The 22,511-nt window shown below is 58.1% G+C and overlaps 4 protein-coding genes across 6 annotated transcripts; 1 reads left to right on the forward strand and 3 right to left on the reverse strand.

The window, feature by feature from the left end:
- Positions 1-279: 279 nt before the first annotated feature.
- Positions 280-2,529, reverse strand: WDR55 (WD repeat domain 55). The gene is made up of 7 exons (XM_040604948.1): positions 2,285-2,529; positions 2,076-2,176; positions 1,921-2,008; positions 1,594-1,773; positions 1,377-1,476; positions 1,102-1,271; positions 280-962 (listed from the first exon to the last, which is right to left on the reverse strand). Exons 1-7 carry the CDS (start codon positions 2,497-2,499, stop codon positions 641-643), a joined length of 1,176 nt encoding a protein of 391 aa, XP_040460882.1. The 5' UTR covers positions 2,500-2,529; the 3' UTR covers positions 280-640.
- Positions 2,530-3,131: 602 nt separating this feature from the next.
- IK (IK cytokine) lies at positions 3,132-12,209 on the reverse strand. Its single transcript, XM_040604604.1, has 20 exons — positions 12,155-12,209; positions 11,342-11,408; positions 11,021-11,113; positions 10,477-10,536; positions 9,738-9,905; positions 9,539-9,653; positions 9,227-9,297; positions 9,066-9,112; positions 8,636-8,799; positions 8,423-8,531; positions 7,975-8,014; positions 7,350-7,569; positions 6,971-6,989; positions 6,391-6,469; positions 6,027-6,107; positions 5,420-5,477; positions 4,915-5,003; positions 4,523-4,631; positions 3,801-3,835; positions 3,132-3,373 (listed from the first exon to the last, which is right to left on the reverse strand). The coding sequence occupies exons 1-20, from the start codon at positions 12,168-12,170 to the stop codon at positions 3,346-3,348; spliced, it is 1,668 nt and encodes a 555-aa protein (XP_040460538.1). The 5' UTR covers positions 12,171-12,209; the 3' UTR covers positions 3,132-3,345.
- Positions 12,210-12,337: 128 nt separating this feature from the next.
- On the forward strand, positions 12,338-13,779 carry NDUFA2 (NADH:ubiquinone oxidoreductase subunit A2). 2 transcript variants are annotated; one of them, XM_040604533.1, is made up of 3 exons: positions 12,338-12,465; positions 12,556-12,662; positions 13,586-13,779. In XM_040604533.1, exons 1-3 carry the CDS (start codon positions 12,359-12,361, stop codon positions 13,675-13,677), a joined length of 306 nt encoding a protein of 101 aa, XP_040460467.1. In that variant the 5' UTR covers positions 12,338-12,358; the 3' UTR covers positions 13,678-13,779. The 2 variants fall into 2 exon arrangements, with proteins under 2 accessions (XP_040460467.1, XP_040460468.1); XM_040604534.1 differs by having other exon boundaries at positions 12,556-12,657.
- Positions 13,706-20,976, reverse strand: TMCO6 (transmembrane and coiled-coil domains 6). Of its 2 annotated transcripts, XM_040604530.1 has the most exons (12): positions 20,892-20,976; positions 20,285-20,409; positions 19,928-20,037; positions 19,606-19,789; positions 18,259-18,363; positions 17,507-17,592; positions 16,827-16,943; positions 16,021-16,132; positions 15,762-15,936; positions 15,528-15,622; positions 14,761-14,928; positions 13,706-14,287 (listed from the first exon to the last, which is right to left on the reverse strand). In XM_040604530.1, exons 1-12 carry the CDS (start codon positions 20,974-20,976, stop codon positions 14,123-14,125), a joined length of 1,527 nt encoding a protein of 508 aa, XP_040460464.1. In that variant the 3' UTR covers positions 13,706-14,122. The 2 variants fall into 2 exon arrangements, with proteins under 2 accessions (XP_040460464.1, XP_040460465.1); XM_040604531.1 differs by lacking the exon at positions 16,827-16,943.
- Between the last annotated feature and the right edge of the window lie 1,535 nt (positions 20,977-22,511).

Genomic DNA, 22,511 nt, shown 5'->3' on the forward strand with positions numbered 1-22,511 from the left:
CTTGCCTCCTCCCCAGCCCAGCACCCCCAAATACACCAGCAAACCCCAGCTGTAGCCACACACACACATTCCCCCGCCCCCCAGCTCTATCCCCAGCAGGGTTCCCCAGCCATGTCCCCCCGATAACCCAGAGCCGCCCCGACCCCCCCCCCGCCATGTCTCCCCTGTACCTCAGAGCCCCCCTGCCCCCAGGTACCCAGATATCTCAGCCCCCTCCCAGCCACCAGGGATCCTCAGTCATGACACCCCCCAAACCCCTCCACCAGGGACCCTCAGTCACATGCCCCCATCCCTGGGCCCCCTCCACCCCAAGGACCCTCAGCCACGACCCCCTGCCAGTGCATCTCACCAGGAACCCCCAGCCAAGTCCTCCCACCAAGGACCTCCCACATACTGGGGTCTCCCCTATGTCAGAAACAGCCCTCCCTCCCCTGGGACCCTCAGCCACACCGTTCCCAGCCTGCCCCCCATCCTGGGGCCACCCCCGCATTCTTTCCCCCCAGGCGTCCGACACCCCGTATGTGCTGCCCACCCTGGTGGTACCAGGGACCCACGGTAGGGCAACCCCCCCACCTGCAGACAGTGGTGGCAGCACCCACCTACACGGGTGTGGCCCTGCTCCCAGGGCATCCCCGGCCCCTCAGTCACTGTCACCGTCACTGTCGGTTCCTGCTGCTGCTGCCTCTGGCCCGGCCTCATCCTGCAGGTCGGCGAAGAAGTCCTCCCCGCCACCCACTGCTTTGCTGCTGAGGGCCCGCAGCGGCCCTCCCTTCTTCTTCTTCTTTCGGTAGTCGTCCACCACCAGCCCTCCCAGGGCTGAGACGTCCCAGAACTTGACCTTCTGGTCATGGGCGCAGCTGGCCAGGAGCTGCCCACCCGGGGCCACCGCCAGCTGCTCGATGGGCTCCCCCAGGTGCTGCCCAACACAGCCCAGCACCCGGTTTGGCAGGACGTTCACTGCCCTGGGGACAGGGGGGCTGGTGGGGACCCTGCAGGGCCTGCTCCACCACCAGCCCATCTGCCCATGTCAGAAGGGAAGGGGTCCCTTAGCCCTAACCAGGCTGATGTCATCCCACCCCCTCCACACCCCCACCCCCTGACCTGATGACTCCATCCAGAGACCCCACGCAGACGATGCTGTCTGTGATTGGGACCATGCAGTCAACAGACTCGGCCCTCAGAGCGAAGCGGTCACTGGCAGCCCCAAAGCCATCCCAGTTGAAGAGGTAGATGGTGCCTTCACTGGAGCCACATGCCACTTTCTTCCCCCTCTAGGCAAGCCGGAGGGCAGTAAGGCAGAGGCACAGCAGGGAACCCAGCTCGCTCGTGGAGAGGGATCCGCTGGACCCTGCTCTGCAGCAGCGCCAGGTGCCAACCTTCAGCAGCACGACAGATGTCAGGTCCCCATTCTGTGGCTCTGAGAGCAGCTCAAAGCGCCGCCTCTTCACGTTGAAGACGCCCAGGGTGCCATCACCGCTGCGGGGGATGGAATGGGCACGCTGTGAGCAAGGGGCACGGCACGGTGTGCCTCCCCCAGCTCTAAGGGGAGGCCCACATGGGCATGGCAGAGCTCGGCCCCAGAGCTCCAAGTACCTGGCGGTCAGCAGGATCTTCCCATTCCCATCCACAGCCATGGCGCTGATGTACTCCTCCTGCTGACGGGCCTCCAAGATGGCATCCCCCTTGCGCAGGTCCCACACCTTCAGCATGCCACCATCATCACCCGTGGCAAAGACGTGGTTATCAATGGGCAGCACGCAGTTGAGGGCCGAGCTGCAGAGACCCCAGCCCCACGCCGGCACAGTCATGGCTCACATCGCAAGTGAACGGCCCCCAGATGATGCTCCGGCCTCCACCCGCATGGCTGTGGCCGGAGAGGGATGGGGACAGAGCCGGGACGAGCCACCCGTGCTGACCTACCCGTGGGCTTTGGGGAAGCGTGTTTCCAGCCGTCCTTCCTCCACCGTCAGCATGTGGATGGACTTGTCCTTGGACACGGTGAAAAGCTCTGGAAAGCCGTGTCAGCCGGCCGTCCCCGGCGCCCCCCGCCGCCACCCCCCGCCCCCCGCACTCACTCTGCCCGTCCTGGGAGAAGGCCACGTCGCGGCACGACTTGAGGTGATGCCCCGAAGACCAGAGCTGCCGGTTCTCCCCCTCGGTGCAGGAGTACGAGTACCTGCGGGGCCGGGCCGGGCTCGCAGGGAGCCTCGACGGCCGGTGCCCCGCGGCTCCCATCGCCGGGACCCGCCCCCAGCCCCGGCTGGGCCCCCACGGCCCCACTCACAGGTAGACGTCGCCGTCCACGTCCCCCGCCGCCAGCAGAGGCCGGGCCGGGTGCAGGGCGATGGCGTTGGCCGTCGCCTCGAAGCAGATGTCCTCGGGGGTGTCCCGCAGCCGCGGCTCCCGCCCCGCCGGCCCCGGGCCGCCCTGCGGGGAAGCGGGGCACTGGGCCCGGGCCGCGCTAACGCCGCTCGCGCTCCCCTCTCCCGGCGCCGCCATGGCGGCTTAGGCCTGCGCGCCGCGTGCTCCGCGTGGCCCCGCCCCCCGCGTGCTCCGCCCCGCTCCGGCGCACGGCCCCGCCCCGCCGCGTCACGCGTGGGCGTCACCGCGCGGCGCCACCGGCCGCCAGGGGCTCGATCCCGCGGGCCCCCGTGGCCCGTACCGCCGGGACTCGCCCGGCAGCTCCTCCTGCTCTCCCCGCAGGCTCCTCCGCTTCCCGCCCCGGCTGCCCGGCACTGCTCCGGTGGTTTTAGGATCTCGGGTGGGCAGGGCCCCGCGACGTCCTGCCCCCGGCCCCCGCCCAGCCAGGGGCCACCCACAACGTCCCCGTCCGGACCCACAGGGGCTGGTCCATGTCCCCAGACCCTGGCGACAAGCTCTGCTGGCCGCCAGCCCCACCAGCCCCACCCTGCCCCCGGCCGCGGCAAGTCTGAGGCACGGGCTGTGGAGCGGGCTCATTTCCCTCAAACAGGCCCATTTGCAAATTTTATCCAGGTCTTGACAGAGGCTGCTGCCCCACACCCCAGAACGCTCCCCCAATAAACGACCCAAGGCGGGGGTGAGGGGGGGCTCAGGAGGCGGCACCTCTGCTAATCAGAACCCAGCTTCCTCTCCTTCCACACAAACGGGTATTTATGCAAATTTAATGCAGTTGTATTACAGCTACAACATTTACACGTCACAGGCTATACAACCAACACTGGAGGAGAGCGCCACGGCACACCCCACAGCACGAGGCTGGGGGTGCTGTGCTGCCCCACCCAGAGCAGAGAGGGGACAGCGTGGGGGACAAGAGCAGCACGCCAGCCAGCTTGGGGAAAACAGACCAGGCTTCCAGGAACTGCATCAGTACTTGGGACGTTTCACCTCAACCCTGGAAGACAGAGGGGCAGGACAACGGTGAGGATGCAGGGCAGACAGCTGTCACCCTCCCATCCAGAGCTCGACCCTAAGCTCCACAGTTTCACCCCACAGACCATTGTGGGGTAGCCCCCCAACAGCTCCTTGGGACACCCAGCCAGCTGGGGCAGAACCACCTGACCAAGGGAGAGCCCCAAGACGGTCCTGGGGTCTGCTCAGCACCCACCACCTATGGCCCAGGGGAGAGGTGCCCAGCAGGTTTAGCTGAACAGAGCAGGACAGGAGCACCCCCACGGGACCAAGTGTTCTCCACTCCCAGCCCCTCTGCCAAGGGCTGGCAGGGAGGTCCCTGCCCCCTGCAGCCCCTGCGGGAGGTGGCAGGAGACAGCCAGGCCCCAGTACCACACTGCAGCTCTGCCAAGAGCAGAAACGTCACTAACCCATCAGCCTCCAACTTCTTCCTCTTCTCGATGATCTGCAGAGAAAGCACAAAGTTCAGTTACCCTCGGGGTACCTGGCTGCCCATAATCGCAGCAGAGGGTCTGTAGGGTGCAAGATACACCCAGGGAGAGCTGTAGCCATGCCAGAGCAAGCTAAGGTGAGTTACAGTTGTCCACAAACTGCCCAAAGTCTGGAGAAGCTTGGCCTCTTCCTCCTTTGCTCCATTTTGGCCACCAAAGACCATTTCTTCTCACCTTCCCCTAGCCCATCCCATACCACCGGGGTGCCCATGGCCAGCTCACCCTGCCAGGACAACCCCCAGCTCTGCTGGTTATAAAACAGGGAACCACTAAATATGCCTTGTCCCCCCCAGCCTCTTTAGATGGCTCTGAGCTGCCAGCTTTCGACACGCTCATCTGCTGCAGAGCTCAGAGCAAAAAGCCCCTGATGGGGACTGCTCCCAAGGCAACAGCTCCAAATGCAGCTCCAGATGCCTCTGCAGTCCTGAAGCCCCGAGTATTCAGCCAATGTTCTTGCAAGGAGCCTCTTCTAGAGAGCCAGCCCTGGTGCATACGCACACCAGCGGTGCCCAGCTGCCAGGACACAGGCTGAGCTGAAAAGCTGTGACTAGGACAGCAAGGGAAGGATAAGGTGGGAGCTCTCCTGGGCTATGCTGTCAGCTCAGAGCCTAAACAGACAACACCCCAGTACCAGCACTCACCGCACTGATCTTCTTCCACTGTCGGTCCAGTTCTGCCTTGTCATTTGTCTCCTTGAAACGACGGGTTTTGCGTCCCTCAGACATCTTGATCCCATACTGGAAGGCTGCCCTGGGGAAGGAACACAACAGAGCTCAGTGCTTGCTGGGGATCCACGGCCTGCCGGGGGAACGGGCACATCTGCCCCAGCCATAAGCCCATACTCCAGCATTGGCTCAGGCCCCTGAAAGCAGCAGCTGAGCAGGAGTCCTCAAGAGTGATACTAAGAGCAAAGACCCAGGATCCACAGCTCCTCTTCGGGTCCTCATCAGGCAACCCCCAGGGCGCACGTTTGGGCAGCATGGCCACCCGCACACAGAATCCTTGCTTAGCCCTTCGTAAGGGCCGCACTCACTTGGGCAGAGCCTCTTTGTTGTTCATGTATTCACTGTACTCCTCCTGGGTGTCAAAGTCCCAGCGGCCCAGAGGTCCTTTCTTGTTACCCTGCAGCAAAAAGAACCCAGAGCAGCTCCTTAGCTGACACTGGCCAGGGCTTCTCATGCAGCCCTGTGCACGCAGCCAAGATCTGTCTCTCCATCAGCCCCCAGTCTAGCCTTGGCTCAGAAATCCTCTCCCCTAGAAGCCCCAGACAGGAGATTCTGTGGAAGAGGGAGCTGAGACAGACTAGCACACCTCCCCAGCACCTCTTGGTCAAGTGCCAGTTGCACATTTTCTCCCTGTGACGATGGATCCCATTCAGCCCCAGGCACAGAGCAGATGAGCAAACTCCAAAACACATTCAACACCCAGCCCCGGGCACACAACCCCTCTGCACAAGCCTGCTTCTCTCCAGTGGGATCCTCTCAGCCTGCACCAATGTCTACTTCACTGGCCGGTCCTAAAAGCTGGTGATGGCATACCTGATCCATTTTGCTGTAGTCCACCTCTTCATCGCTGTCCACAGCCATATCATCCATTCTGTAAAGAAAAGCAAGCAAAGAGTGCGTCCATGGGACACGGCCCTGGAGCCAGGCTGGCAGGAGCCACCTCTTGTGGCCTCAGACTGAAAACACTCAGTTCCTGGACCAGAGAGAAGTTCCTCCAGCTGCAAGGCCTGCAAGTGAGCTGTACCACAAGGGCATCCAAGGCTGCAAATGTTTACAAGATGATGGCAGGCTGAAAGCTGTTCCTGTTCTGCCAAGGGACTACTTTGTGGCCAGAGCTCAACAAGCACATGAATTACCAGGGAACACGGCAGACTCCCAGCCCGCTCACCCTCTCCCCTAGCATTGAGGGGTAGCTGACTCCAGGTAGCCATTTATAGCACAGACCAGCTAAGAAAAAGGCAGGTCTGTCAGAACCAAGGACTCGGGGGAGCATTGTAACAGTAGGATGCAACCCCAAAGTCAGGCCCACTCCTTCCAACAAGTAGTGGGACTGACGTTCACGTTCTTGCTGCCAGAGAACAGCTCTTGTGCTCCTTTGCACACCCTACTCCCAACCCACAGCTTCTTGCGGCTTCCTTACGTAGCAGGGTAGCACTCGGCGTAGCTGTTTGACATGCCAAAGAAGTCCCCCAGCTGCTTCTTGTCTTCTGGCTTCTTCAATGTGACAATGGTCAAGGAAAGCACTACCATGTAGCCTTACAGCTAAGGGCTGAGCACAGCCAGCCAAAGAGCCATCTCCTGCCTCAGCACAACCGAACTGGATGCTGCAGAGCTTACGTTCTGCATATGATCTGCATGGTTTGGGCGGCATTTCTCTGCTACAGGAGGAAGAGCCCTCCCAAGTGAGGGAGGACAGCCACATGGCCATGCTTGGGCAAGGCCTGCCTGCAAGGGAAGCCCGTCCTTGCAATCAACCAAGCTGGCACAGACAGTAACAAGGATATGACTCTGCTCCTTCCCAGCCAGCAGCTCCAGCAAACTTCTCGTTGATGGACTTGATGAGTTCCTTGGCTGAGCCGGGTCCTGGAGTAGAGAGTGCAGCAAGTTGAGTTTTGGGGTAGGAACAGATCACTGCAATACACACTGGGATGGGCAGAGCCCCCTTCTGCAGGACCCATTCATTGGGATGGGGTAACAAGCAGAAGGATGGGCTGCATATGAGGTAGAAGAGGAGGAGCCAGGAGAACACTGAGGAGCAGCAAAACAGTTCAAGCAGAAAAGGCAGGCTGATCCTATGAGACCCTGAATCCTCCTCCATTTACAGCCAGCATAAGGTTGTCTGAACTACTCTGCTGCCAGGGAAAGATCTGCATACACACTCAACCCAGGCTGGCACGCAGCTGCCTGTATGTGCAAGACTCTTCACCCCAAAACCCTCACAGCAAGCAATTCACCCTGTCACAGCAGTCTCTAGAGCACGCGACTCATGCAGGACAGCAAGCCAAGCAGTTTTGAAATCTGCAACCCTGTACAGCCTCACTCAAACATCCAGCCTCATTCAAGTGTCCAAACCACCTGACTCACCTTTGTCGATGTCTGCAGGCTGCAAAGAAGAGGGAGAGATACCATGTCACCAGGAGGGCTGAAAGCAGGCAAGTGACAGTGCTGCATGACTCGCAGCTCCACTTTAAGACTCTTTGTGGCAAGCACACAGGGATGAACCATAAAAACTACTGGCTTGTGCTAGTCCTGCCTTACTTGCTAAAGGAGAGGACAAGCACAGAGCCACCTACCAGCCCCTGGCTGGAGGGACAAAGCTGAGCAAGAGCTGAACACTAGTATGTGTGGGAGCATGACCAGAGATCCCCAAAGCCACCAGTGTGACCCCACCAACCCAACAGCTGCATTCCCCAAAGGGAAGAGATCAGGTGGGGCAGTCCAGGCTTCACAAACCAAGGCTCACCTCATCATCAGCCTTAGGCTTCTCAAAGTAGCTGTGCCTCTTCTTTTCCTCCTCCCGCTCCCGGTCCCGCTCCCTGTCCCTCTCTCGCTCCCTGTCACGTTCTCGGTCTCTGTCACGCTCCCGGTCCCTGTCACGCTCCCTCTCGCGGTACCTCTCCCGCTCCTTCTCCCGCGGCATCTTTGCGGTAGAGGGCACATAATCCCCAATGTCTTCAAAGATACTAGAAGAAGGAAAGAACCTGCAGTTACGGGTGCTTCAAGAAAAGAGACTGCAACCACCTCCCTTTGAACTGGAATCTGATAAAGGGTTACGCAGTGTCAACACAGAGAGCTAAGGATGCCCACTAGAACTGGCTTCCACATCTGTCAGAAGTACCACTGCCTTTCGGCTCTCTTCTGCTGCCTGGACCTGCTCCTTGTGGTCCAGAACAAGAGAAAACCCTTGCCTGCCTCAATCCTGAAGTCAAAATCAGAGCTTGCCTCCAGCCTTGTCCCACAAACCACAGGTCCAAAGGCAGCTCGCTCCAGAAGCACTAAACCCAGCCCTCTCCAAATGTGGTGGGCCAGAAAGACATTCCTCAAGGCAGACAGCTGTGATCCCATAGCCTAGGCAGGGAGGCACTTACTTCATATCAGCTTCAGGGGGCTTCTTCTCATCCAGCTTCCCTGCAAGGACACAACAGCAGTGAGAGGCACTTCATCCACTCTGCTTCCTGCATTGTTCCCTGTCCATAATCTGGTCTCCAAGCCCCAAGAGTGGCAGGCTTGGAGGATGTCCTGACTTCCTCTTTGGTTACCACATCACGTCTAGCCCCCTCAGGAAGCCATTTTATCCCTCCCTAACAGGGGACATTTCCCCAAGAAACTGAGCCTTAACCAGGAAGAGTAGAGCAGCACAAGGCACCCCCTGCAGCCAGGCCCCTGTGGTCCTGCCACAGAACGGCCTGCCTTCAGGACACTGCTTGAGAAGCTGTCCTCATGGCACAGGGGAATGCAGCAAATCAAAACGCATCTCTTTCTCTCTGGATATCTTCAAGCATTAAGTCCTACCACTTGGCTCCCTTCAGCTCCTACCTTTGTCTTTCTTCTTGAGCTTCTTGTTGCGGGTCCCTTGCCTGAGATAGGAGAGGATCTGCGTCAGTTTGCTGATGACAATGTCATTGGTGGTCAGTGTGGTCTGCGCCTGAAAGAGAAGTCCCCAAGGAATTGTCTGACTCCCTCCTGGCAAGACTCGCTCTCGCCAATTCAGACCAATGTGGTCAAGCAACCTGGACACTGTCTGGGTACCTCCATGGTGGGGCAGTCAGCCTTGCTCCGGATCAGAGTGGTTGGGATGTCGGTGTCAGCATACTCATCATCCAGATCTACCACATAGGCCATCCTCCCTGGCAGGAACAGCTCATTCCGCTCATAGGCCTTGTTCTTGAACAGAATGCGGTAGATGTTGCGACCTGGAGGGGAAGTAAACGCATGGGAGAGCTGCTTTTACAAAAGCAATGGACACACCCATAGAGAAGCATATTTGGTTTATCAGAAACATCAAAACCACCACGTAAGAGACACGCTTCCTCCAGCCCTCAAATTCAGAATGCCTACACTTCAGACTCTCCCCCCTCCAATGACTAGAGGTTTTCATTTCTCCATTCACCCTCCAGGATCTCTCCCACATTCATAGCACAACACAAGGTAGGGAATAGCCACATCCACACAGTCTTACCCAGCCGGGTCTTAAATTCAATTTTGTTTTCAGGATCTTCGTCTTTCCTGAACAGAAACAGAAAAGAAGCAGAAGCATTACGCTAAGTGCCTGCATTCTCTGCACCCCCCTTCCTGGAAGGCAGCTGTACACAGGAGAGTGCAAAATCCTCAACCACTCACTTTGTTTCTTTCTGGGGCTTCTCCATCATTTCCTCCTCTTCCTTCTCCTTGCTGGCAATCTCAGCCCGTACCTGGCCACAGAGTAAATCCATGCATTACAGACCAGACCAATCTGTGCCACTGTTGCCCATGAGAACCAGTACACCCATTTCCACCAGCTCCCCAGTCCTTAATAAATCTTTCCCAGAGAGAAACCCATGCTGACAAGACGGAAGCGCCCTTTAAGTGACAGCTACTACCCTCTACCCACCCTCTCTACCTGGGCGAGCAGATAGGGTAGAAGAGCAGCAGCACAGTGACATCTGTGCTCACCTTCTGCAACAGCGCAAAGTCCAGACCCTTCACCAAGTGAGTGTGCTCCATGTCACCACCCAAGAACTTGGACTCCTGGATCAACTGTCTTCTCTTCTCTGCAGCAGATTTATCCCTGTGCAACAGAAACGGAGGCAGTTACAGGACAGTCCCTCTGGAGCAGGCTGGCAAGACAAGGCCATGCTGCAGGTTCACATACGCCTCTGCTGTTGGACCCACAGCCCTGTAGTTGGCAGTTGTACTGATCAGCTCCGTTTCCTCGTAGTCCTTGTTCACACCATCTCTCCTCTCCTTGGCTCGATCCCTGTACTTCTCAGCCAACTCCCTCTCACGTTCTATCTCCTGCTGGCGCAGCTTTGCGTAATAGCTGGGGTTGGAAAAACAGCTCAGTGTTAGCATGACACGTCCACACTTTTGATGCACTGGTCAAATAACAGCCCCTGAGGCCCCACACATACCTGTCCTGGTCCCAACCCCTTCCCCAAAAATGTAATAAAGCACCATGGGATACAACACGCCTGGAGGACACCAGACAAGATGAAATTGCTGTAATGAGGTTAAGTAAAGAGGAGCTCAGTCTTCCCTTCCAAGGGGAAGAGGTCAAGCGCAGTCCTGCTGTGCAGATGTGCCGCAAAAGACAGTCACCTGTGCAGATGTCCCAGCACTGCCCTGCTCTGCCAGACACCTGCAGAGCCTCTCCTGCTTCTTTCAGAGGTGAAGCTTCACCCCCACAACCTGCTGCCACCCTCCCACATCTGTTCCCACAAGCAGTGACAGTCACTCAGTCTGAATCTTCCTCAGTCTGCTCAGCTTCAAACCCCCCAAATAATCCAGGCCCCTCAGGGTCCTCTTTGGTAGCCCAGGAGCTCAGCAGCTGCTTCAATGGGAGGGACAAGATTTATGAAGACAATCCCTGATGCATCGCTTTTTCTATTTACCTTTTCTTCTTCCTCCTGCGAGCAGCTGGGTCTTCATCTTCATTGTACTCCCGGGGCATCCTAGAAAAGAGCAAGAAACCACACGTAGAGTCATGAAAACACAGGCAGCTAGACAGAACAGTCCCCCAGACACACAGCAGGACACACAGATGCTCGAAGATGGGAACAGTACAGGCCCATTTGTCCCTAGTTCCACTCTATCAGCCGGGAAGGAAGGAAAAGCACTGATATTCACAGGATAAAACCTGCCTCCTGCACAAAGTGTCTTAACAACCATGCAAGACTTGCTCTACTGTTTACAGCAGTCCTGACCCACTTGATTCTCCTCTTAACACACACATATATAGCTTACATGGAGCCAAGCACAAAGCAAGGCCAAGGTCTGCTCCTCAGGCCCTGTTTGCACGCTCACTAGCGAAAGCCCCTTTAGATAAACCCACTGCAAAGCACAGGAGGAGAGACAGAAAGTCAGGTAGGAACAGAGCCCCAGAGGGAAAGCGGACATGCTTTGTCCCACAGTGCTGTGAAACAGAGTCCTACTCACTCATGGTGGCGAGATTTGGATGGTGGCGCAGATGTTGGCGCAGCCCGCGGGGTCATGAGAAGCTTTCTGAAGTCTTCATTGGTTAGCTTAGACCTACAAGGAAGAGAGGAAACAGAAACAATCCCCCAACAAGCTTTGACAGCCCGATGGCTTCCGAAGAGACAGAGGGTTTTCCAGCAATGGAGCTAGACACAGGGTCCCCGTGGAGGGAGCCCAAAGGCTGCATTACACCAGTCACTCCCAGCCTCTAGATGGAGGAACCAGCCTTGGGCCCCACAGTCCTGCTCCAGTTCTGCCCTTGCACCCCACTTTCATACTCACTGGTGGAAGGAGTGCGAGTCATCCACATCGTGGCCATCAGGGGCCAGGGGGTTGGAGAACGGTTCATCTGGGGGACAGGAGAAAAGAAAGCCCTCAGAGCCTGCCTGCCGCGGGTTCAGCCCCTCTCCGACCTCCACAATCCTCCCAGCCCCCATCCCTGCTCAAAACCAGGGATGTGAGCAGCAGTCACCCACCACCCTGCTCCTCTGCCAAGCCCAGGCCGCTAACACCCTGGGGTGGCCTTGCCAGGGCACATGGCATGAACGGGTCCTGGTGTCGCTGCCCACCACAAGACTGTGCCACCCCCTAGCCCGACTCCGCAGCCTCTCAGTGGATGTTCTGCTTCCCCCAGGACGCGGCCTCCGTACCTCCTCGGGGGGTGTCCCGTCCCCTACAAGCCCCAGGACTGACTGTACATCCCCTCCGCTCCCAGAAATGTCCCACTGCCCTGAGCGTACCCTAGGGTAAGCCCCCGCGCAGTCCCCCGAGCATCACCCCTCCCGCCGGGCTGTCCCGGGGTCCCCTCCCAGGATGTCCCCCGCCTCAGCCTCTTAAGGCCGTCACCGCACGCCTTCCCTGCGCCGGGCTGCTCCCGTCACCAGGCTGGGGATGTGCCCGTGCCCCCCCAAGGGACTCCCCGCTTCCCCGCCCCTGTCGCTACCCCAAGGCCAGGGTGGGCCTACACTGCCGCCCCTCCCCCGCAAGGGCCGCTGCCCTGCGTACCGCGGCACCCCCCGCCCGAGGGCCCGATGCCCTGTCCCCCGGCATGTCCCGGAGCCCCCCGGTGTCCCGCAGCCCCCCCGCCCCGCTCACTGTCGCGCTCCGGCATCGCGCCCCGCTCCGCCGCCCAACCCCGCTCCTCGGCCGCGCTCCGCTCCGCCGCCCCACGTCACCGCCGCTCCCTTCCCAGAACCCCCGCGCCGGGCGCTGTGATTGGCGGAGGTGGCGACCAGCGGGCACCGCGATTGGCGGGAGCCGCAACCACGCCCCCATGTTGTTGTCAGGGTCAGAGAGAAGATGGCGGCGGCGGCGGCAGTGAGGGGCATCGGGGGCGGGCTGGGCCGCAGCCTGCGGGAGCTCCGCATCCACCTCTGCCAGAGCTCCGCGGGCAGCCGCGGCGTCAGGTGAGCCAGCGGCACCGGGAGTCAGGCACCGGCCCGCCCCCAGCCAGCCCCATCCCGGCGGGGATCTGCCGTTCCTTCCTCTCTCCGTAGGGAGTTCATCGAGCAGCACTACGTGGCGCTGAAGAAAGCGAACCCCGACTTCCCCATCCTGATCCGCGAGTGCTCCGGCGTCCAGCCCAAGCTCTGGGCCCGGTACGGTGAGTAGGGGGCCCGCCGGGCAGCAGCGGCAGGGGGCGAGCACCAGGCCTCGCGGCCCGCAGCGGGGAGGCGGGTGGGGACACAAGTGGGGACAGCGGCGGAGGCAGGCGGCTGCCCCGGGGGCAAGGTGGGGGCTGACTCCGGAGAGCATTATGGCTGCGTGACCCGGTGGGAGGCAAAAAAAGGGACCACCAGTTCAGAAGGTGGCTTGCCAGCTTATGGCTGTCATCTCCCACCCCCGGAGGATGCCCATACAGAAATACATTTCTGGTTTTAGCTTGGTTTTACGGCATCTTTAGCAAAATGCCAAAAAGGGAGCAGAAAAAGCTCCCCTGTAAAGGCCTTGTTTTCTTCCTAAAGCCACCTGGCCTGGACAAAAAAAATTCAGAAACTTTTTGTCAAAGAGATTAAATGACTCTTTAAGCACAAGTTTCCCAGTGCAAGCACACAGGCCAGTAGAGCAGTTGGTATAGTGCTTGTCTTCTATCTGTATGTTGCAGGGAAATACACCCCTGCGTAGGGGCTGCTGTAGGAATAGGCAGTTTTTCAGCATTATTTTACTGAAGTGTTGGTTAGCATCTTGATGTGAGCAGGCTGAAAGCCACCAGCTTGCTTTGGAATGTGGCAAGGGCCTCTGTCCAGCTGCTGTGCAGCAGAAGTTAATAAAAAGAGGCAAGGAAACGTGGTAGGCTACATTGGTTTATTTCCAGTGGAAAGGCTGAGAATAAAGAGAAGGTGGAAACAGTAGCTTAGGCACAGGGAGGCTCACTGGGGAACGGTGGATGCAAAAGGGTGGTGATGGGAGCCTGGGCTGTGGGTGCCAGTGCCACCTGGGAAACCTGAAGTAGAGCTTTGAGTTGTCCTTGCACCAGAAAAAGACTGAGGCACCTGACCCTTCTCTTACCCTCTATCTTTCCTGCAGAGTTTGGCAAGGAGAAAAGTGTGCCGCTGAACAACCTTACTGTGGATGAAGTGGCCAAGGCCTTGGAGAACATTGTGAAAAGCAAGGTGTAAAGACAGTAAACACGCATGTGCCGAAGACTTGACTAATAATCTTTAATGTAAGATGTGTATCTTTAACTTATCAATTGCATAAATGCAAAGTGCTTACCCTGAGCTTCACATGTTGAGTATAAAGCCAAAAGGAGATGCTGGGGGGAACAGCCGATCCAGCAGCATTTATGCATCACCTCTTTGCACCAAGAGCCCATCTGGCTGGGTTGCAGCTCAGCTCTGCCCCTGCGCCAAGTTCTGGGGAGGCACAGGGCAGCCTGCTGGTAGCTATGAGGTGGTGAAAAGGACTGAAACAGCCGTATCTTGGCCAAGGACCAGCATCCCCGTGCAGCTAGCGCTGGGGCGTAACTGGCAGTTAGACCCCTAATTAGCCCTTGGCAAAGCAGGGCACAGGGTGAACAATGTTTACTACTCCTTGGAGTGCAGGGAAGGGAGGTGGTGTGACCTAGGAGAAGGCAGACAGTGTGGCATGGCAGGGACTGAAGGCAGAGGCTCCCAGGGGCTGCCCGATCATGTCCAGCAGCGCTCGTGCCCGCTCCTGAAGTTCTGGGGTGCTCTGGTGCTGCTCAAGGGCATGGTGTCCCCCTTGCCTGAGGAAGTCAGCAGCAGCCTGGGTGACAGGAGAGGGGTGAGAGCTGGCTGGCTGCCACCTGAGTAGCTGCTACAGCTTGTTGTGTACACCACTGTACAGCCCAGGGAACGAGGTTGAAGAAACTCCCCAGAGCACTATCAGACACTAAAGTCCCAAGCCAGGTAAATCCAGCCTGCCGGCTGGGAGTACACACAATTTGAAGTACAACTGAACCAAAAGAATCCCTGCATAATAACCTCAAAAGGATACAAACAACCTGCCCAAAAAACACTCACTGTCAATGAAAAGGAACTCCCCAGAGACCTAAGAAGGGCTTCTACCCTCTGCATCACACAAGTGGCTCCCTACAGGCATGTGTCTGGTGCTGAGGGGTAGGGGACTAGTCTGCCAATGACTGAAGGCAGTATTATTTAAGCAATAATAGTAATCATCCCCATCACCAGCTTTAAAATCTCATGCTTGATTCTGGGGCAGGCACTCCCCTCTCTTACCTCTGGCCAGTGCAGGAAGAGGAGGTGCAGCAGCTCAAGGCACTGCCCCACCACTTCAGGGTCGGGCAGTGTGAGGGTAGGCAGCAGCAGGGGCAGGGCAGGCTGCCAGTGCAGCTGCTGGCAGTAGGCTGGCCCCTTCTCTGCTATATTGCACAGAACTGTCAGGACCTGGATGGAGAAGCCATGAGAGGGGAGTGAGCAATGAACACTTTGTTAGTGGGCCGATTCCTGACAGGCTTAGGAGAGCTCCACAGAACTCCCCACATCCTCCATGGATGTCCTGCCAGGCGCTTCCCCAAAGCTATGTGCCCACCAGCTAGCTGGATTTTGAGTGCTCTTTAAAAGCCACCTCCATCCCCACCCCAAGGTGCTGGTCATCACTGTGCCAAGCAAACACAGCTGTACCATGCACCCCTTGTCAAAGCATCCCCCCAGGACCCCCTAAAACTTTGGGGTCTTCCCTAAAGGTGGCAGCAGCCTCCCCAGGCCTGCTCCAGGTGCCAGCAGGCCTGGTCCCAAGTTAACATCTACCTTGGGACCCCTCTTCTTCCAGGACAAGACTCTATCAAGGGTAAATACAGACATAGCAACTTGAGGGGAGGTGGATGTTGACACTACCACAACACAAGACCTTCCACCAAGCTGTTGCTACTGCCCCAAGTCATCCTCCAGCTTTATCACTGGGGGTGGGGGTGGGGGGGTGGGATTCGTGTTCCTGGTAAGTCCAGTGCTTCCTCCCAACCCTGGGGCACGAGGTGAGATCTTACCAACACACTGGCCATCTGGGAGCAGGGCAGGAGCTGCAGCAGGGCTGGGAGCAAGTCCAGGGAAAGCAGAGCAGAGCAGAAGAAGGGCTTGTCCGCTAGGGTGGGCAGAGAAGGAATGTGTCAATAAAACCAGTTTCAGAGGTCTCTATAGACAAGACATCACAAGTCTGGCAGCCATCAAGGCAGGTCCCAGCAGTAGCTCTGCCTCTGCTGACAGCCCCACAGGACACTCACCCGTGAGGTTGTTCAGCAGCCACAGACACTCCTGTACGATGAACGGGTGCTGCTGGAGGAAGCACTGAAGGATGAGGAAGAGGGCGATGAGCAGGCGCTCGTCCTGGATCTGGACCTCATAGCCCGTCTCCTCTGCGAGCAGATTGCTGAGACACCGCAGCACTGGACAGACGAGCTGCAACGATGGGAAACAGCCCTCTAACCAGACCGCATCTCCACAGCAATGTGAAGAATGGCTAGCACCCTGCCCACATCTTACCAGCTCCAGGCCCTCAGGAGCATCTTGGGGGATTTCAGAAGCCAGGTCGAACAAGAGTGAGGTGAGGGCTGGCAAGGCCCCCAGCGACAGCAGCACCGCATTGGCTGCATGGCTGCAAAAGGAAGGGACAGCATGCTTGCTCTTGGCACTCAGAGAGGGAAAACTGCTGCAGCCCCCGCCAAACAATGGGGCCTGGAAATTCAGAGCGCTCTCCTGAACCACCATAGGGCTTGTTTCATGTTTAACTAGCAGCTTGTTTCTGAGCAGACAAGAAAGTTTAAAAGCCCATAGAAAACAGATCTGCTGGAATTATCTCTGCAGGTCTGGAAGTAACAGCCCTGGATCCTTCTTTGGTACCCACACGTTTCTTTCTGCTGGGGCTGCTGAAAGAGCACTGCACTGCACTGCAGCAGCCACACCAAGGCAGGCAGATTGTTGACAGCAGCTAGCCCTGCCAGGTGTCACTGGGCCAACCCCAGAAGCATGAGGATTGAGGGAACTTGCCTTCAGCAGTGTGGCGGACAACTCCAGATATGGGGAGGCAACTGGGGGGGTTCAGAGGACTAGGAACTCCCTCCTCAGGTTCATAACCTGTTATTACCCTGTAAAGGATCTCAGTGATGCTGCAAACAGCATGTGTGTGCTCAGATACAAGAGTGGGAATGCCCAGGATAGCAGGGAAATTGCTTGCCCAAGGGAAAGGGGCAATGGAGGCAATCCAGGTCCCCTTACAGGACCCTGAGCCTTTGTGCCTTTCTGTTCGGCTGCCCCAAGGGAACTCAAAATGAGGAGAAAAGTGTGTTTACCTACAAACGATGTAGTGGAGGCACCATGCAAACTCCACAGCCACTCCTACCCCAGCCTTGAGGCCAGAGCAAACCAGTCGAAGCATGTACTGGGGGAGAACAGAGTCCAGAACCAAGCTAGGGTCAGAACAGCAGAGTTAATGGAGGCACAGGCCAGAGCACAAGCAGGACAGACAAGTGACAGGGAGACACTAGCCCTGGTCACTGAGCAGGGAGCTGCTCTCCCCTGTTGTGGGGGCTGTGTGCTCCAAAAACGCACCTTGAAGAGACTATTAAAAGGCTACAGTCTCAGGCCCCACTAAGGCCTAGCACAAGCTCTGTCTGTGGCAGGGCCTGGGGACACTCAGGCCACCTTGGCTGGGGTCACATTTTTGGCACTAGGGACTGTCAAGCTGATTTTTTCCTTCGCAGGAGGAATACAGTCAGAATTTCCCTGTAAGCCTACCCTGCTCAGCACTGTCCTTTACTGAAATACCACAGCTGTCTGTTCAGATGAGGCTGAGGGAAAAGAGTAAAGTCCTGCACCCTGATCTGCAACAAAACCTCTGTAGCTCTGGTAGGATTCTGCTCTGAACTATTAGTATCACAGGGATGGGATAGGCGTTGTTGTCCCTGGCATGCAAATACCACGCCAGACCCCAGGGCCTATCCTGATGCAGGGTTAAGAGGCTTGGACTCACGGTATGATCTCTGTGGGGGCTTCCTTGGCTTGGAGGAGCTGCGAGAGGACGTAGCCCAAACCTTCCAACACAGCCTCGTGTGGGGACTGCAATCAAACAGAACAAAGCTAATCCCACATGACAGAGCCAGGGGACGCCAGGGTGCCAGCCACTGTGCTGGTGAGAGGGGTGATACCTCTTTGTAAGACCCAACCAAGCAGCTGCGTGGCGCAGTCTCTCCATGCCTGGAGAAGAGGGGACACAGCAGCAGACTGGCAGTGATACAGCAACCTGTGGCCACACCAAAGCTGAGCTGTCCCCCCTCCCCACACTCACATGGGCTGCAGCTGTAGGGATCCAGGAGCCCAAACGCAGCAGCAGTGCAGCTTTGAGCATTCAGATCTGCAAACAACAGCTCTGCTCACTGCATTGGCCTCGTATGCTTGCTGGACCCAAGCTGGGCAGAGGGGAGAAGCCTGCAGCTCCCCATGTTACAGACCACTTATCAGCAAGCCACAGTTACAGATGTGAGGGATTCAGGTGGAGGAGAGCACAAGGTGGTGACCCGAGCCCCAAAAATGGAGTGCAGGAGCATCCATGAGAGACCCTCACTCTCAAGGGAAGAGCACTCTGCAGAGGGTCTCTGCCTGTGACCACAGCTGGAAGGAAGGCTGATAACTCAAGTGCTGTCAGCCAGTGTCTTAAAGGGCATAAGAAAAGGTGCCTTTCTGGGGCAGAGCAGGGGAAGAATATGGCTGAGCTATTTCACCCACCTGGATGCAGGATGTCAGCACTGGAATGATGCCCTGAGGCAGAATCTGCTTCCTCACAGCTTCACTTTCTACTACCAGGTTCCCCAGTGTGTACAAACACAGCTCCTGAAATACATCCGAGAGAGGAGGTCACCTCTTCCGCACTCCACAGCAGGACTCTGGCCAGCCTGGGCAGCCAGCAAGGCCTCTAGATCCTTGCACTCCAGGGACTGGGGCACACACTTCCCCTGAGCAGGGCATAAGCTGTTCTTCAGAGGGGCAAACATGGATGGATACTGCTGGACACTCCAGCTACCCCCATTCCAGCTGTATCAGCTTCAATTTACCCTTTTTCTATCTGGCTGAGGCTGGGATCTGATCACTTCTGCTTTGGAGGTTTTTCAGTCTTCTAATTATTGCTATGACACTTCCCTGAGACTGCTCCAATTCCACAGTATTCTGGAGACTCTCCTCGTGCTACATTAAAATGTGATCATCACCTTGGGATTACTCCCCATCTTGTTCCTGAGTTCTGATCCTGTCTGCTTCTCAAAGGTGCACAGCGTGCTGCACAAGTCGAGACACACAGGCGTTCCAGAGCCACTCCAACTGTTCGCTCATTTGCCCGGATCAAACTGCACAGCTTGGAGCCACAAGTGCTCTTCCTTCCAGCCTGGATGAAAGCCTGCCTGCTTGTTGCTTGTTGAAAGTAAGCTGACAAAGTACCTGTTCCTGCATCCCAGCCTGCAGCTGCCCATTTCTTTCACCTCTCCAAGATCTTTTAAAACACTTAAACTGACCTGCATCTAGTATTTCTGCTTTACTCACCACACAGACACCAAGGCACCCCCTTGTGCAGGCCCATCTGGTGCTGAGAGGCTGGACCACACATCTGATGATGGAGGACAACTGCCACAGCCTGCAATCCCCACTTCCCCAAAGAGAGCATGGAGCTGAAGAGGAAGCACCCATTACAAATGGGGCAAACCACCGCATCCTAGGCTGCAGCAGGAGGGTTTGCTCTGGCCCAGGTGAGCTTTGGCAGCATTTAAGAGCAACATGAAGCTACCTGGAAAGAGGTGCAAACACAATGGAGCCAAATTTCTCTTGGTGTCAGGACAGGGCACAGCGAAAGGGCTCTCTGTATTTGCAAAACCTGACAAGACAAAGCCTCACTGCGTCTCGCCACCCTGGGCTAGCACTGGGGACAGTTCTGCTCCAAGGGGAAGGTTGGACTAGAGACTTCCAGAGGGCCCCTTCCCACCAGCACTCCTATGCAAGCCATGTTAGCCTAAGACTAGCCAAAAGAGATCAACACCCAACTACTACAGAAGTATAAGCCCCGGCAAACGCAAGCACGGATCTTACTGTGAACTCAACACTGTGTCCAGAGAGGTAGGTAAGGAGATAGGAGGTCACTGGCAGACATGTCTCAGCCACATCAGGGTCACTGGAGTGGGACAGCTCATGGAGACAGCGGGCTGCCTCCATCTGCATGTCAGCCAGGCTGCTGGTGAAGAGCCCGATGAGTGTCCGGATGCTGCCATCCAGCCTGGTGGAATCCAAAGGGCACTGTCACCTCCTGCCTCCCCACCCCTGGCCACACACCCGCTCACCCACATGACTGGGCCACAGGGCCACTCTGGACATGCACTGGATAACAGCCATGCAGTGCCAGACTTGGGCTGACCTGACAAACTTCTGCTGAGTCTCCTTGTTCTGCAGAGCCCAGCGGAGGCGGCTGAGCGATTTTTTCCTGTCCTCTGAGCCCCTCTGCACGTCTCTGAGCAGCTCAAGAACCTATCCAAAAATTAAAAGATGAGTGAACATAAAGCCACGTTATAATTTCATCTCGTTAATCCTGGAGGCAAAGAAACCCAGGGTGCAAAGATGGTCACAAAGAACCTTATTGCTTCTCACCGTGCCTGGCAGCAACTCAGAAAACATTCCCAAACCCACCTCCACCCAGGCTCCTCTGCATGCCCCAGAGGCTGGGGAAGACTCCAGGGACCTCCATCACCATGGAGAACAACATCCCACTGTTCACCTCATCCACTGAGAGAGGGTCCGGCACAACCACCGCTCCATCCTGTCCACCCTCCTCTGCTGCAACGTCCTCCCGCAGAAGCCGCTTGCTGACCAGCTGCTCCTGCCGCCGGGCTTTCCTGAGAGCTGCGATTGAATCGGTCCCCATCACCGCCTGGGTCAAAACGCTTTTCCACCCCACCACAGAGCCCTGACAGGGGAACTACCAGACCCCCAGCGAGCCAGCGAGGGCGGCAGCGGCCGCAGGGCTGCGGGTCGGGCACGCAGGGAGCCACGGCCGGGCCAGCCGGCGGGGCGGGGGCCGGGGGGGCCGGGGCGGCCCCGCGGGCGGGGGTCAAGCCTGGTTCTGCATAGGCGAGACCCCGGAGACCCCAAAGCACAGGGAGGCGGCCGAGGACACGGGGCAGCCAGGGCGGGATCCCCAGCCGGGCTGCAAACAAAGGGGCCGTAACGGGGCTCCCCGAGCGCGCCGGGAGCCCGCAGGTGCCGGGGCCCGTTCGGGCCCCGCTGTGGGGCGGCCGCCATGGGGGCTCCCACCTTGGGGCCCCGCCACCCATGAACCCGCCCGGCCCCGAGCCCTGGGCCCAGGGCCCGGGCCCGCCGCGGACCTGCCTCTCGCTCCCGCCGCCGGGCCCGCAGCTCCTCCGCACCGCGGCCGCTCGGCCCGGCCCCGCGCCGCCGCCGGCCCCACATGGCGGCGGCAGGAGGAGGAGGAGGCCGGGGAGAGCCGGGGCGGGGCGGGGGGGAGGCCGGGCCCGGGGCGGGGCGGCGGGCAGGGCCGGATCGCGGGGGCGGAGAGCAGCCCCGTGCAGCGAGGCCCGGGGCGTGCTGTGCCCCGCAGGGCCCGGCCGGCGTGTCCGCCCGGGGACCCTCGGGGCCGGTCCCCCCCGCTCGCAGCGCAGGAGGAGCGGGACCAGCCCTCGGTGGGGCAGGGGCTGTGCCGGGCACCCCACGCCGCGCTGCCGCCGCAGCTGCAGGTGAGCGCGGCCGGGGCAGGCCGAGCTGCCGGCTGGGTGGCCGGAGCACACGGTGACACCCGCCGCGGGCACCGGCCCTGGCGGGGCTGCAGCACCGGGGCGCGGGGCCTGCGCGCAGCGACACAAACCGGGCAGGGGATGAACCCAGAGCCAGCGGCCGCCGGGCTCGGGCAAGGCTCAGCCCCCCGGGCTGGCCTGCTTGTCTGTGGAAGCCGAAAAAGGCCAGAGACTCCCAGAAATGTCAAGACAACAGGTCTCGGTATCCTGGGATCTTCCATGGTGGCGATGAGAACAAGAAAGTCATCACCTGAAAGATCATTCCAAAACCACGTGGCTTTGAAGTGGGGTGCGGCTGGCTGAAGAGCTTGCTTCTCCGCAGAAAGACATTTTGGGGAATTTACTGGTGGTGGCCAGGAGTGAGCAATCAAAAGGCACCAGGCCCAGACAGGGCCACCGGCCTCACCAAAAGGAGTGGTGAGGAGAACTCGGAAAGCTGATTCCTCCACTGTACACACAGCAGCAGTTTTATGTAACCCGAGGATGGAGGCGATGAATCACGGAATTGCTGAAACCCTCTGCACAAGAAATTGCTTAAGGAAAGCCAGCAAAGCAGTGCAGCATGCCACCTGAGACACCAGGAACAAGAAAATGAGCTGTAGTAGATGTAACGACCAGAAGGAGACCTTCCCTTCACCCAGCCTGGCAGCAGCGTGCCAGGGTGCGGGGGACAGGCAGCTCCAGCCCCAGCTGTTGTCACACTGATAGTGTCTCTCTATGATGCTGCATTAACATCCACAAACTGGGAGTTGCATCTTCTAGCCCTACAGTTTCATTGCCTTTCTGAAACCCTCCCTGAAATTCAACACAGGCAGAGAAATCCCCAGGGAAGAAAAAAATCCCTGACAGATCTTTCCAAATGCCTGGTACTTTCCACTTGCTGACAGGGAGGGTTACTATTTTGGTGTAGGCACAGCCACCACCTGCCAAAGGAGCACAGGGCAAGTGATGTGAGTTCCTTGGCCAGGCAAACTAGCCAGCTTGCCAAGGAAGCTGACCTTGGGTGAAAAAGTGCCTTTTGCAGCTTTGGGCTGAGCACACACTGGATGGGAATTTGTCCTGTCCCCATCCTAAATGGGACACAGGCATCTTGGGGTGGTCTGGATACCAGTATGACAGTCTTGTACCCCTCTGCATTACTTCCTGCAGGGTGCTCAGCACCCAGTCAGCTCTGAGGCACAACAAGCCCGGAGC

This window comes from Falco naumanni, chromosome 8 (assembly GCF_017639655.2).
Source record: "Falco naumanni isolate bFalNau1 chromosome 8, bFalNau1.pat, whole genome shotgun sequence".
Lineage (NCBI taxonomy): Eukaryota > Metazoa > Chordata > Aves > Falconiformes > Falconidae > Falco > Falco naumanni.